Here is a 13,194-nt window from a genome sequence, read left to right as displayed (position 1 = left end):
AACCAGTGTCAACAGGGGATTTACAGAAATGCACCCGTGTGTATTAGGATTCTTTCTGGTGCTGCACAAGAGGTAGACCACGTGTACATTATTACTCCTTTAATCATCTGTGTGGACCAGCCATCAGTGACCTGCAGTCAGAAACTAACCGCTGTGGAAGAAGATGCTGAAAAAACATGTTACCAGAAAGTAAAATCTTATAAATGAGAAAAGAGAGCGAGGCTTAGCTGGATATTAAAGTTCCATAAATATTTCTTCATTCTTTAGCCTTTGGCAAACACATCAGATGTTCCTGTACAGGCAGCAGCAGTGCCCAAAACAACAGGAAGGAGCCACTCAACGTTTCACCGTGCCTTACGTGATGTTAGTTACAGCAGATAATGATGATACATTGACATCCTGTGCCGCAACACAGTGAATCTATCTGTGCAGTTTTTTTTAAGTTTACAAAGTTTGTGACCTTTTCTGTTGTAGAAGGGAATAGTGAAGAATGGAATCCTTGACTTTATCCACTCAGGAGCCACAACTGCACAACGAGACAGCCCTTTCTTCTCCTGAGGTTTGACTGTTCACTGCCATACACATTTTTTTTTGGTTTTAGTTGGCAGTATTTAGTCTTACAGATTAAAACAAGATGGAGCATTGTCACATCAAATACCAACAAGATATAACTTTTTACACTTGAACACAAGGATGAGAACTAAAAATGATGAATTGTTACTATCATATGTGTATTGCACTTTCTAACAGACATAAAACCAATCAAAACCAACCACTCAATTTCAATTTGAAAGCAATTAAAGGCCGCAAGAGACAGGAAGTTAGCCAAACAACGTCATAACTGACAGCAGCTTTAATGATTTAACATCATGAAACAGGTGGAATGCTGTGGACATCAGAAAATATCTGTCGGAGAAATGTTCCTTTAATGTCTATAAATATAAATCCAAGGTTCATCTGCTGATAAGGCATCATATTGTACAGTTACAGAAGAGGGCAGGTTTATCAGCAGAAACAAACATTCATCAAACAGCAGATGATACTAGAAAACTGTACAGTACCAAACACTAGTGGATAAATAGAATGATCTGACTCACTCTGAGGTGACTGGTTGTTTAGTTAGAAACATCAGAAGTGACACACGCAGGTCCATAAAGCGTGTATAAAAAGTGAACCAAGCTTTCTGGTTGCAAAATGAAGTCAAAAATTCAGACGTCACCTGCAACCAAGCACATAGGTGTCCACTCATACGTGCTGTGCTTGAATGGGAATGTAACTTACAAAGTCAACATTGCTGATTACATTAACTCTTCAGGAGAATGTTTACTGATGTTCTGAATCAAACCTAACATTTCTAAGCTGTATCGGAAGACTATGTCCACTTTATTGTACATGTCTATGCTCAGGCCTCGGTACTCTATCATCACATGAACTATTTGTAGTCAATGCATATCTCAGAAGGAGGTTTGTGTCATGTCAATAAACTAAAATAAAATATGAAGTCATTTCGATCACAGGAGTATATTTTTTACATTGTGTATTTGAAAATCACAAAACTAACACACAAAACAAAAAAAGATTATCCAGTTCTGTATCCCATTCATCAAGGTGCAACAGCCACCGTACTCACACCCACCTGAATTATAGTACCATCATTAGACACACACTAAACCCACATGAGGTGGGGGTGAACACATGATGGATCAGCGCATCCTTTACTGTGTTTTTATAACAGCACCACATGTTTCTGTGGAAGTCCAGAGGCTAAACGGCCAAAAAAAAAAGCACCGTGTGGCATCTTCCTACCATCAGTGGCGACAGAAAATAGGCTCAGAAATATGTTCAGTGCACAGTTAAGCACGTCACGCTACCATGTTGTTCTAATTCTTATAAACCTGTTTTATATAGACTTCAACATATGCAGCAGTTCAAGTGTTTGGATAAAAAAAAAAAAGAAAACGTGTCTGTGCCTGCATGGATTTCAGTTGAGAGAATATTCACAAATTTATTATGAATCTATAAATCAATCTATCCAGACCCACAGTGGATTTGTCTTTGAACTGTGGGAATAACACGCAGAAAGCACATGCAATAAAACTAATCAGCAACGAGAGAATCGGACTGAAAAATGTCCAAAATGTGATTCATTTTCGTTTGTTTGCGTTTCTCGTTCATCGATTAAGTCTGATTGATAAGTGGATTCATTCACTGATGGATTCAGTTCATTCACAACTAGTTATAGTAAAGTTTAGTATGTAAAATGCTGCATCCGCTCTAATAAAATACAAGTGGGAACTTGGGAGTATTCGGACACTTAGGCAATATAATAATAATAATAATAATAATATATAATAATAATAATAATAATAACAACAATAATACCCTGAGCTTGGTTTCTGGTCATGGCAATGCCAGGATAGAGTTAACTGTCCACTCACTGAGGTGTGTGTGTGTGTGTGTGTGTGTGTGTGTGTGTGAGTGTGTGTGTGTGTGTGTGTATGTTGGCTAAGAACAGGAAAAGAAAGAAACGATTTAAAGAAATAATAATAATAATAATAATAATAATAATAATAATAATAATAATTATTATTATTATGATCAGTGGGTCAGAGGTGTGGGGTGGTAGTGCTTGTTAGAGACAGGAGCTGGGAGACAGAGCATGTCCCTCGCCTTCAGTATTTTTCAGTTTCTACTCGGGAAAGAGTTTCTGAAATATGGCAGTTAAACACTGAAGTATTGTATGCATGGTGGGAGACTGCTTTTGCTCTTAATGAATCCCGTTGACGATGTGATTGCACCGCAGCTCTGCGTCTTGGTTGTATATAATGGGAGTCAACTCCTCCTCGCGCAGCCGAGCGTTCTTCCTGATTTCCTCCAGGGAGTAGTCGCGCACCAGGCTGCCGTTCTCGAAAACGGTCACCAGCAGGTCCTGGAGAACACAGTGCAACACACAAGATGCGTCATGCACTTCAGGTACAGATCGTTTTTTCAAACGGCTACAGTCAGCTCAACAATAGGTAATATTCACATACTGTAAGTATATGTGTCCTGCGTGCTAAGACAGTTGACAAACATATTATATATTAACATAGGCCAACATCCTTTCCATTCATAAAAGTTAAAAGAAAGACTCTGGTCATTCAATATAATAAAAGGTAGTCTTTTGACTTAAATTTTTGGGAGACATAACGTTACTGAAGCAACCTCACATCATAACACTGCCCCCTTTGTGAATATAATAATATATTTGTATATTGTCCAGTATAAATGGTACAGATTGCTAGATTATGAGGACAAGGCAGAAATGTCACTCAATAGAATAGAATAGAATAGAAATACTTTATTCATCCCCAAGGGGAAATTGTTTTAACATAGCAGCAATACAAACAAATATTATAAACATAAAATGTAAAATGTGCAACAGTGGGAATAATTATATATAATAATAATTATAATAATAATTATATATCAATAATATAATTATTAATAATTGTTAAACAAAATTAATAATAATTAATATCAATGGGCTCAGTGATTCCTCTTGTATTGATTTTGGGGCAGGAATTTCAGTTTTGTGTCTCTGAGGTGTGTTTCCCTGTTTGTGGAATTACAGTTGTCGGATTTTTAAAAAAGAACAGTTTTTGTTATATTTACTGATTCATTCATCTTTTTCCACAAATATCCCAGGTTTAACTCACAAAATCAACCAATCCATCATAAAATACAGAGTGGCACAGTTAAAAATGAACTGCTGCGACTCACCTCCTCAGGCTTGCCTGCTCCTCCCTCTATCGTCTCTAAGAAGCCGCCAGAGTTTCTCCTCAGTGATAAGCGACCCCTCTTTGAGACCTTGGACGGGTCAGTCACCGGCTGCTTGTACACGTCCATCTGAAGGGGAATCACATTATACGAGTCTTAAAGACATGAGCAAATGAAAAGGAACTTTCTCTCTTTGAGGATTGAACAATATGTGCCCATCAGATAGAGAAGCAAGTTCTGCTTCTACAGATCCTCTCTATCCAACAATAGAAACCAGCGAGAAACATAATGATAGGAGGTACTGGGTATTTTAAATTTACAAATTCTTCTTGTCTTTTTTAATTTTATGACCAGGCAGGCATTTATCTTTAACAATAGTCCGATGATAATCACTTTAGCGGTCTATAAAAGCTCTATTTGTTTCTTTTTACATCCTGACGTCGATGGCTATCAGGATGTCAAATAAAGTTGTCTGAAAAACAAGATGAAGAAACCTAGTGTCTATAAACCTTTGCAATACTGTAATAATGATGACAGCCAGACATTAGCAATCGAGTCACGTAAAAACTTTCACAAGTTTTCTACACAAACACACACATATCAAGCCATAACTATTCCACTCACCCCCTTGCCATTGTTCTCCACGTAGCTGCACTTAAAGGCACAGTTGAGTGTGTCTCTGTTGAGTTTCTGAAGCAAAGCGCTGCCACAGCCAAAGAAGACATTCTCCGCACTCCAGCCCTCATCGCTGAGCTTCTGAAGAATCTGAAGAACAGAGAGTCAAACTTTTAATACTTTTAATACAATAAGACCATCCCAAATGGTAACGCAAATGTCTACAAAACATGCACTGGATTTTTCTCCAGAACTTGAGTCAGTACCCTGGTCAAATTTCAGGATATTTGGACATAACCCTGCTGATCTCCCTCACTGTTCATCACATTTTTCAATGTTAATTCAAGAATTTGTCCAATTTTCAAAGACATTTTGCTGATCATGCTGAAAAACTGCTTTACCCCACATAAACCATATTTTTTTGAAAAGCCACTCTAAATCAAATACTGGCAGCTAGTCTGTGAGAAGACAATTTTCCACCTAATCTATTGATGCATGAACAGCTTTACTTTTAAATTTGGGGTGGAATTGCGGTTTGGAATAGTTTAAAATCGAGCCCCCATGACCCTTTTGCCTGTGGCTCCCAAACTCACTTAGAAGTTTTCTGACAACACCTGGATTTTTTTTCTTACCTGATCCACTGATTTGAGATCAATGCCATCCCCTTGAATAATTCGCAGGTAAGAGGGAAGCACTTTGTATCCTACAGAGTTCAGAGAGAAGCCAAAACACTCCCCCAAAATCTTGATGACCTATAAAACAAACATTAGTGTTTTAATTATTATTATTTTTTAATTCATTTATACACATAAATAGCTACATTCATCTGAAAAACATAGGACTTGTTTGTAGCTTTAAGTAAAACTTAGTGTTTATTTGCCAACACTTATCACACAGATGAGAGCAAAACTTTATCCATAACCACTTTACTGCTACTTTCTAAGTTTCAAAAGCAGCCACCACAACCTAAAAATTACTAGATTCTCAATGTTTTATGATGGTTAAAAATCTTAAACTCCGTTTACCTCAATAAGAGTTTCAGCGGGGTCCCCTGAGTCGGGCCGGATGACCAGACATGAGTCCTGGCTGCGCTCCATCACTCGCTCCTTCAGTTTGTCTCCCCAAATGTGTTTACAGGCGTTAAAGATGTCGTAGCTGTCACTGACCACTGACACGGGTCCAGAGGAGAACTGGTCCAGGACTCGCTCAAATGCCTCCTTCTCCCTGTTCCTCCCCCAGGAGATGATGGTACTGTAATGACAGGAAGGGAAAAAAATCTACAGTCTCAGGGTGCTGGAGAACTTAACACTTAAAGTAACATGGAGACGCAGCGTTTCCACACATAATTCATTTAAACTATGTGCATGTGCAACAGAGCAAGAGTGACAGGTTGCAGACACAAGAGAGTGACAGAGACGTGAACGTAAAATCTGTGATAAACGTGATCAATCCTATCTGTGACCTGGCAAAGTCACTGTTTACGCTACACTCTCAAATGTTTGTACATATGCGCCCCCGGTTACATATTTCTAGTCTTATATAATGATAATGAGACGTGTGAAAAAAACGTTTTTATTATGAAACTGTGGCAGGGCAAACTAGAAAATGGTAGCTATGCCACTCTAAAAGTTAAAATGAATTAAGTATGTGTGGATTTATCATACCTGTGCTCTGTTGCTGGAATGGAGAAGCCAGCCATTTGGCAGCCATAATATCTCTGAGCCATGAGCAGACCAGCCACTGTGTCTGTGCTGCAGAAGTTAACCAGGTGAGCTGCTCCTCCTAATGCTGCAGACTGAAGAGCGCAGGTGGGAATTATCCATCACAGTGTAAAAGCCTGAGCGCTCATCAACCAATCATCTGCAACTATCACATCTTCAAAATTATTTTGCAGCAGACATTATATGGACACAATTCTACAAAAGGTTATGGGATTCTTTATGCACGTTATTTTATACCGTCATTCCCCCCCTCTAAAGGGGGGGTGGCGTAACCATGGTAACTGCAGTGCAGGGTGTTAAAAGCAGATTGCTGATTGGAGCCATGTTATCCATTTGTTGTTAGCTGACAGTGTGTGGTAAAATGTGAAGCTCCGCTGTCTGGTTTATATTTGCAACTCACACAGTGGTAACCTGTGATGTTTTTTCTTCACATTTTCAAAAAGACGAGCATGACGACAAGTGCAGTGTCCCTTAAGTTATGGGAGAAATAAGCTGTGGCTTAATTTGGTCAGGCAGACCATGTGGTATTATTTTGTTGTTGCAGCCCTCATTGACAATACACTTTGTTATTGTCTCATGCTTATTTGTGATCCATGAAAAATGTCAATTGAAACCTGGACTGTGGGTTTACTGTTTTTCATTTATTTTTAGCTTGAGGAGGTCTCAATGCTGTGACTGAACTACAACTTGTGATACAAGTCTTTTTTGGGGTTAACATCTGTGCCTGTAATTAGTGATGGTCACAGTATTCATATAATTAAGTATTTTGATAACATTAGGATAATACAGCTATATGCAGATGATATCTTGCTGCAAAGCAGGACTTTCAAACCTACACCCTATAATTTTATAATTTTGTTGCTCAACATTACAAGATAAAAAAGAAATGAAGTTAATGCTTTGAGGAAAGGTTTCTGTAGTCTCCATGGTAACCACACTATCCTCCAGCTGACTCTTGTCAGCTTGTTTATTAAGAAAGCAACAGATGGAGTATGTTATTTGATCTAATCAAAGCATGAAAAAGTATGATTGTGGCAGCAACACAATACAATTCAACAGGTGTGCAACATGAAATGAAAGTTTGTGACATGGTGAGTGACAAAGTATAAATCCAAATTTACACAATTTCAAGAAAATCGACATGTTTCACGTGATGTGATAGTGATTGTGTGATTAAAAAAATGCACATGCCACAGTGCAAATAAGGTGCCTGAAAGTGATGCTGACCTCCTGTGAGGAAACTCCTCTGTAGCCAAAGTCATGCAGCTTCAGGTCCAGGCCTTCTAGGCTTCCAGTGGTGGCCTTCAAGTGCTTGGCTAGGATCTTCTTAAACTCCCTGGATATAGTGGCAACTGTGATGGGATACCACATCTGGAGCAGCATGGTCTACAGCATGCAAGGGGGGGGGGGGGGGGGAATTGCCAGTGAACAGTTGGTAATATAGGAAACACACACAGAATCTGAATTATTATTACCATTATTATTTTATTATCTTGGCCACTTGGGCTCACTTCTCCTGGAAAACTGACAACCCAATTTACAGCACAAGGTGCTACATTATTCTGCATCCAAAACAATGACAAGACTAATATTTCCCCAGTCTGTGCTATACCTCACGAGTTGATCTAATTATGATTCAGAGAGCTATGGTTTGATGATAAAACAATTATAGATGCATCTTGATCAACAGGAATATTGAAAAAATATCTAATGGTGGGTCTGCAGAGCTCACCCTTGGCTTTTTAAAGCAAGTATATATACACACCTATACAAACATTAATTTGGTAATTTAATGTGAGAGTCCAGCTCGAGCTGGATTTAACACCAAGAAGGAAAAAATAGGTTTTTAAAGAAGATTAAAAAATCTTAAGCGCCTGGGCATGTCTGATGCGTCAGGATAGGGCATTCCAAAGCTGAGGAGCTGCCACTGCAAAGGCTCAATCAACCTCTGGTCTTCAGTTTAATTAGCTTAAGAGGTAGGATCTAACGTGGTTCTAACATTTTTTAAGTTCACCTCAAGGATGTTGGTAAGCCAGTAGAATTGTGGATCAGTGTTTTCCACAGTGAAGAGCACGTTGCCTCTTGGTACAATCCTGCCCTCGGGAATGGCTTTGATCCGGATAGGAAGACGGCCATCATATTTCTGACACGGTAACAAAAACAATTACTTCAAGTTAGCTACAGTTTATGATGATGACTCTCTGTTCAGAATGACAGCTGAAATCGTTTTATGTACCTTAAGGATTTGCCTCCACCCTTCTTCATCAAACACAGCTTGTCTGAAGTGCATCTGGTAGAAGAGTTTGGCTTCCTGAATCTTCTCCTCTGTGATCACACGGCCTATAGAAAACAATCCAAGTTACTATGACATCAATCATTTCATGTGAGGTCCCATCAGGACACATGATGGATATGACGCTGATTGTGACATACTAAAAAAAAAAACAAAAAAAAAACAGAACATGATATTGGAATTTTGCACAAGCATAGACAAAGGGTCCCGTTGTTTGAATAGAGGGACGAGTTAACAACACATCTGTGGGTAGAGGTGTGATTGCAGCCTCATGAGGGACAGGGACAGGAATGTCTGGGTTTGCTGCTGTCTCACTTTACTAGTGTAGCTGTTATGTTATGTAAAGTACTTTGAGGAAATGTATGTTATGAATTTGCACTGTACAATTAAAAAAAATTGAAAATAATGAGCATTGTGTGAACTAATATGGCAATGGTTTGAATCTAATAGACTCTCTTTTATATACTGAAAAGTTACACACTACAGCTGTAAGTTTCTCTCCTCTATTACAGCCTTTCTGGCATCCTTCTAATGTTTAAATGAGCATTCTAAGTTTGCGGTTACAAAAATTCAAATATAATTTTCTTAAAAAAATAAAGATCAGCTTAGCCTACCTGTTAGGTATTTCTTCAGCAGATACTGGAGACCGAAGAACACCACTTCATTAAACTGGGATCCTTTCTTGCGTCTGCATTCAAAGTAGGAGTAGATTTTGCTGATGTTTGGAGGATACTGCTTGTAGTGTGTGATCTGAAAGAAACAGACAAAGGTCAAGCACAACCAGCTAGTAGGTAGCCCCCCCAATATTACAATATCATTTGAGTAATCACACAGTATCTGTAATGTTTGTTCATCACTTCTCAATCTCATCACGCCACACAGATGTATTGTGAAACAGCGTGAAATAATAAAACCCCAGTAAGTCTAACAATTGGCTTAAAACCGGAGGATCGTCTACTCTACCTGATGCTTGTGTGTACAGTAAGCATGTTTTCTGAATCCACATGGGAAGGAATAATAACAGCTTAAAAACACAAGTCCCTCTTTATGCTCCTGCAGCACTAATTGAATAATCAGCAACATCCACCAGTCAGTCATTGGAGGAAATAACTCTAAGAAGCATTAACTCTGCATTCTTCTGCCTCCTGTGTAACTTTCCTTCTCCCTCTTACGTCTCTACCTTCAGGAGGACAAAAATTACACGTAGTAAACAAACACAGAAAACACAGACATCCATCTTTGCTGGAGGCAATTAGTCCTTCACGTAAAATCAAGTACAGAGAAGGATGTAGAAATGGAAAAGAAATTACAGTGGTGTTTATTTGATGATCTAATGAGGGGTGGACCGAAACAGTAACAATTGCATAAAAAGCAGTATGGATGAGCCAATATGATACTCATCATCCGTGTGAGCCCAACAACGGGCAAACTCAGTTAGTATTAGTTACTCAAGATTGTGGCATCAGCATCGGGATCACCAAAGACACAGAGAGAAGGCAGAGTTGGATCATTTCCATAAAACACATTCAACACGAGCTTAGATGACAGAGAGGTGGGATCACCAACAGTGATCACCTCATATCAGGTACAGAATTCATCACTTACTAGCTTAAATATCTTGTTTATTTTACATGACATGTTACAGAAGAAAACTGGAGATGTCAGAACACTGCAGATCTGTATTCATGTCCATTTCCATACCCATAAAAAGCACTATATAGGTAATTTATATTCAGTCTGTCAAGTTTCGCAATATATAGCTCGATGTCCATGGACTCAACGTTCTTAGTGAGGTCTGATGACTTGAAAACAGCACTGGTGCAATTCATTTTTACAGAGGCTTTTCCTGTCAACATAGCATTGTAAACTAAGTCATGTGAGGCCTGGATCACTATACGCAAAGACCGAGGCTATAATCACACCTCAGTGAACTCCCATAACCTTCAGTAGTGAAAGCTACAGCTCAGTAGCTCACTGCTGAGACTGCAGCAGTTATTAACTTTTACACAGGTTAGAGAAGTTCAGTGACTTAGTAAAACACAAAGCCAAAGTCAGATGCATTGGCCAGGGACCAAATGGAATTGAAGCATTTAGTCAGACAGGCCTCATCATGATCTCTGATCAGCATCATCACTAGTCTAAGAATCTAATTATACAAGAACGTATAATGAAATCAGAGACTCATACATGTCAGAAAAATCCTCCTTTTCAGTCGAGCCAACAAATGGTTGAGATATCTATATCTATATCTATATATATATATATATACATAAAAAGATATCTCTGCCTCTATGATTTGCCCTGCTTCTGGCAGTATATGAAGAGAAACATGAACTAAACCCAGTGCACTTTCAGATAAGCTCCTCACATTGTACCAAATCAGGTTCTATTATGCGATTATGATATAACAGACACACTGGAGAATTCCTCTTGGCTGTGCTACCGGTCTTTGGAGCTAATAAAAACACCATGGTCATCATCCAGACCTTTGGCATCAAGTTGCACTACAAAATATTCAGTGACATATTACAGCGACATCTGACATTTAACTCGGATAAAAGCGTCTGCTAAATGACATGTAATGTAACTCTACTGGACTGAGTGTAAGCCAGCACAGCCTGCTCTATCAATGGGCTGAGTCACAGCTGGATGGGTAAGTTTTGACATCACACGCGACATATTTTTAATTTCATTACCACAAAAGTGAAAGCAAAACCAACTATGATGAAAGAATTTTCCCCAAGCTATAAGCAAATGTAGCCTACATCTGGGTAGGAGGTGGATAGTTGCGTGTGCTAGGATAGATCTACACTCCCTGGCCACATTATTTGGTATCAGGCATGTCGTTTCCCCATTACTTCAGTACCTCTGAATATTTTCAGGATTTTTAAGTTGTTTTTTAAAACTGATCTACAGTTCGGCATTGTTTAGTTTGATTCTGTCGTCACACATCACACTTGACAACACTCTCTGATGATCAGTGGTCATCAGCCTGTTGACGTCACATTTCAGTAATGACTCAGCTCACTTGGAACCTGCCAGAACAGCTACTAAAAAGTACCAGGTACTTTCCCTAATTGAAAGCAAAAAAACCCAGAAACATTAGAGTTGAGCCAAGTAGTGATAGAACGCTTCTCCTCTCTGATGCTCAGTTTGAACTTCAGCAGGTCGTCTTGACCATGTCTACATGCCAAAATGCAGTGAGATGCTGCCATTATATTAACTGACTAAAATATAAATAAGGGCTTATTCAGGGTAATGAAAAACAGCAATTCCTACAATCAGGTGATTTTAGTACAAGTATTCCGTCTCAAACTTCTGCCAAGTTAAAATATTTCCACCACATTTCACACACTGGACCTTTAAATGTGACCGTTAACGTCCTTTGCTGTTGCTTTGTATCCTACATCTGGGTGGGAGAGACAGCTGGTGTATACCAACGGTACAACTATGAAAGTGTGAAAAGACTACACGGACAATGCTGATGTTCATATAATATTCCTTAGCAACGCATACACGATGAGGTTATTGGTCATTTTTCTCTATGAACCCTATGAACTTTGCTACGAGTTATGAGCTCTATTCACTAATAACAACTGCATGCACATGTGGTTCACTGTGTGCTTTAATTACACAATATCCCTGTCAAATTCAGCGAATGCTAACGCCGTTTGCTATGTACTGTGGCATGTAGTGAGATGCAAGATGCAGAACGTGCAAGCTAACCGCCTCCCAAAACAAACGCAATTTACTCCAACGTCTTCGGAAACGACAGCGAAAAAGACAGGACGAACCGGACACACTCACCTTGTAGGAATCCGTCGCTAGCAAGATATTGAACTCCTGCGCTGCCATTGTTGTTGTGGATGAATGAACTCTCGTCAACGTTAACCTCAGGTAACGCAGCAAGTTTAGAGAGCGACAAACTGAAAGGGATCAGAGCATGTAGCAGCGGTGAGGCAGAAGAAGAAGGAAGCTTCGATGGCAACTTAGAAAATGTTTACCCCGGGTGTATTCCCACTAATAGTGACTAAGGACTCAGCAGCGCTGAGACAACTACCACAGAGAGCATGAATCATTTTATATATAGGGGTTTGCTGGAAAGGGACGCATGGCCACTCGCACGTCCTTTCCCCGCCTTTGTGTGACGTCATGCTGCATTCACTTACATTAGGGAAATTGTTGATATCCGATGGGCCCTGCTCTACAAACACAACTTCTTTCCACAGAGGTATTTGTTTCTTTCGAGTGTTTGTCAGTAGCTAATATAAACTGGGATAAAGTTGTCCCTACAGCAACAGTCCCTACAGTTGTTTTAAACAAATTAAACTAAATAATACACTTGCAAGTTGTTCCATAGGTTTTACTTATGTAACGTATTTTTTGTTGTAGCAGCTCTTAGGAGAGCTTGTTAGATATTGTTTTTCATACCTCTTTTGGAATATTACTGTGAAGGGTGGACCGGAAGTGGCGCGGTTGTGTTGACGGAAAGAGAAGAGTTGTTGACATGTTAAAAAGAAATAAAAAGTGTGATGCTGTTGGCGTCAACATCGGTCCTTCGTGTCCTTTATCTACGTTCCCAGTATAGACGCCGTTATAACGGCTACACTCATCAAACGCTCTTTTACACAGGTTTAAGTGTGACATTGAGGTGCTCTTTCTGTGAATTGCACTCAGATGCACATTTGTCCTGATTTCACTCTGTGCTTTAGATATATATTTGGCTGTTATGATCACATAAGGACAATGATGTATTTCCCCTTATCAATCTAATCCTATTTCTTGCATTATTTCATGTTCATAAAT

The 13,194-nt window shown here is 39.2% G+C and overlaps 1 protein-coding gene across 1 annotated transcript; it reads right to left on the bottom strand.

Moving 5' to 3' along the window:
• Window positions 1-821: 821 nt before the first annotated feature.
• nampt2 (nicotinamide phosphoribosyltransferase 2) lies at window positions 822-12,510 on the bottom strand. Its single transcript, XM_058632736.1, has 11 exons — window positions 12,196-12,510; window positions 9,003-9,138; window positions 8,332-8,435; window positions 8,110-8,238; window positions 7,323-7,481; window positions 6,039-6,169; window positions 5,400-5,625; window positions 5,007-5,126; window positions 4,384-4,524; window positions 3,763-3,888; window positions 822-2,929 (listed from the first exon to the last, which is right to left on the bottom strand). The coding sequence occupies exons 1-11, from the start codon at window positions 12,241-12,243 to the stop codon at window positions 2,768-2,770; spliced, it is 1,482 nt and encodes a 493-aa protein (XP_058488719.1). The 5' UTR covers window positions 12,244-12,510; the 3' UTR covers window positions 822-2,767.
• Window positions 12,511-13,194: the final 684 nt, after the last annotated feature.

This window comes from Solea solea, chromosome 6 (genome assembly GCF_958295425.1).
Source record: "Solea solea chromosome 6, fSolSol10.1, whole genome shotgun sequence".
In the NCBI taxonomy this organism is placed as follows: Eukaryota; Metazoa; Chordata; class Actinopteri; order Pleuronectiformes; family Soleidae; genus Solea; species Solea solea.
Note: the sequence above shows the minus strand (reverse complement) of the source record. Positions and strands in the feature narration are given on the sequence as shown.

What these genes read in the sequence shown, in the direction of transcription:
- nampt2 (XM_058632736.1), bottom strand. Translation starts at nt 12,243, where the DNA reads ATGGCAGCGCAGGAGTTCAATATCTTGCTAGCGACGGATTCCTACAAG. An exon ending in GCTGAAGAAATACCTAACAG is followed by an intron (nt 8,436 to 9,002) that starts GTAGGCTAAGCT and finishes TGTTTTCTATAG; the next exon opens with GCCGTGTGATCACAGAGGAG. An exon ending in GAGCAGGCAAGCCTGAGGAG is followed by an intron (nt 2,930 to 3,762) that starts GTGAGTCGCAGC and finishes TGTGTTCTCCAG; the next exon opens with GACCTGCTGGTGACCGTTTT.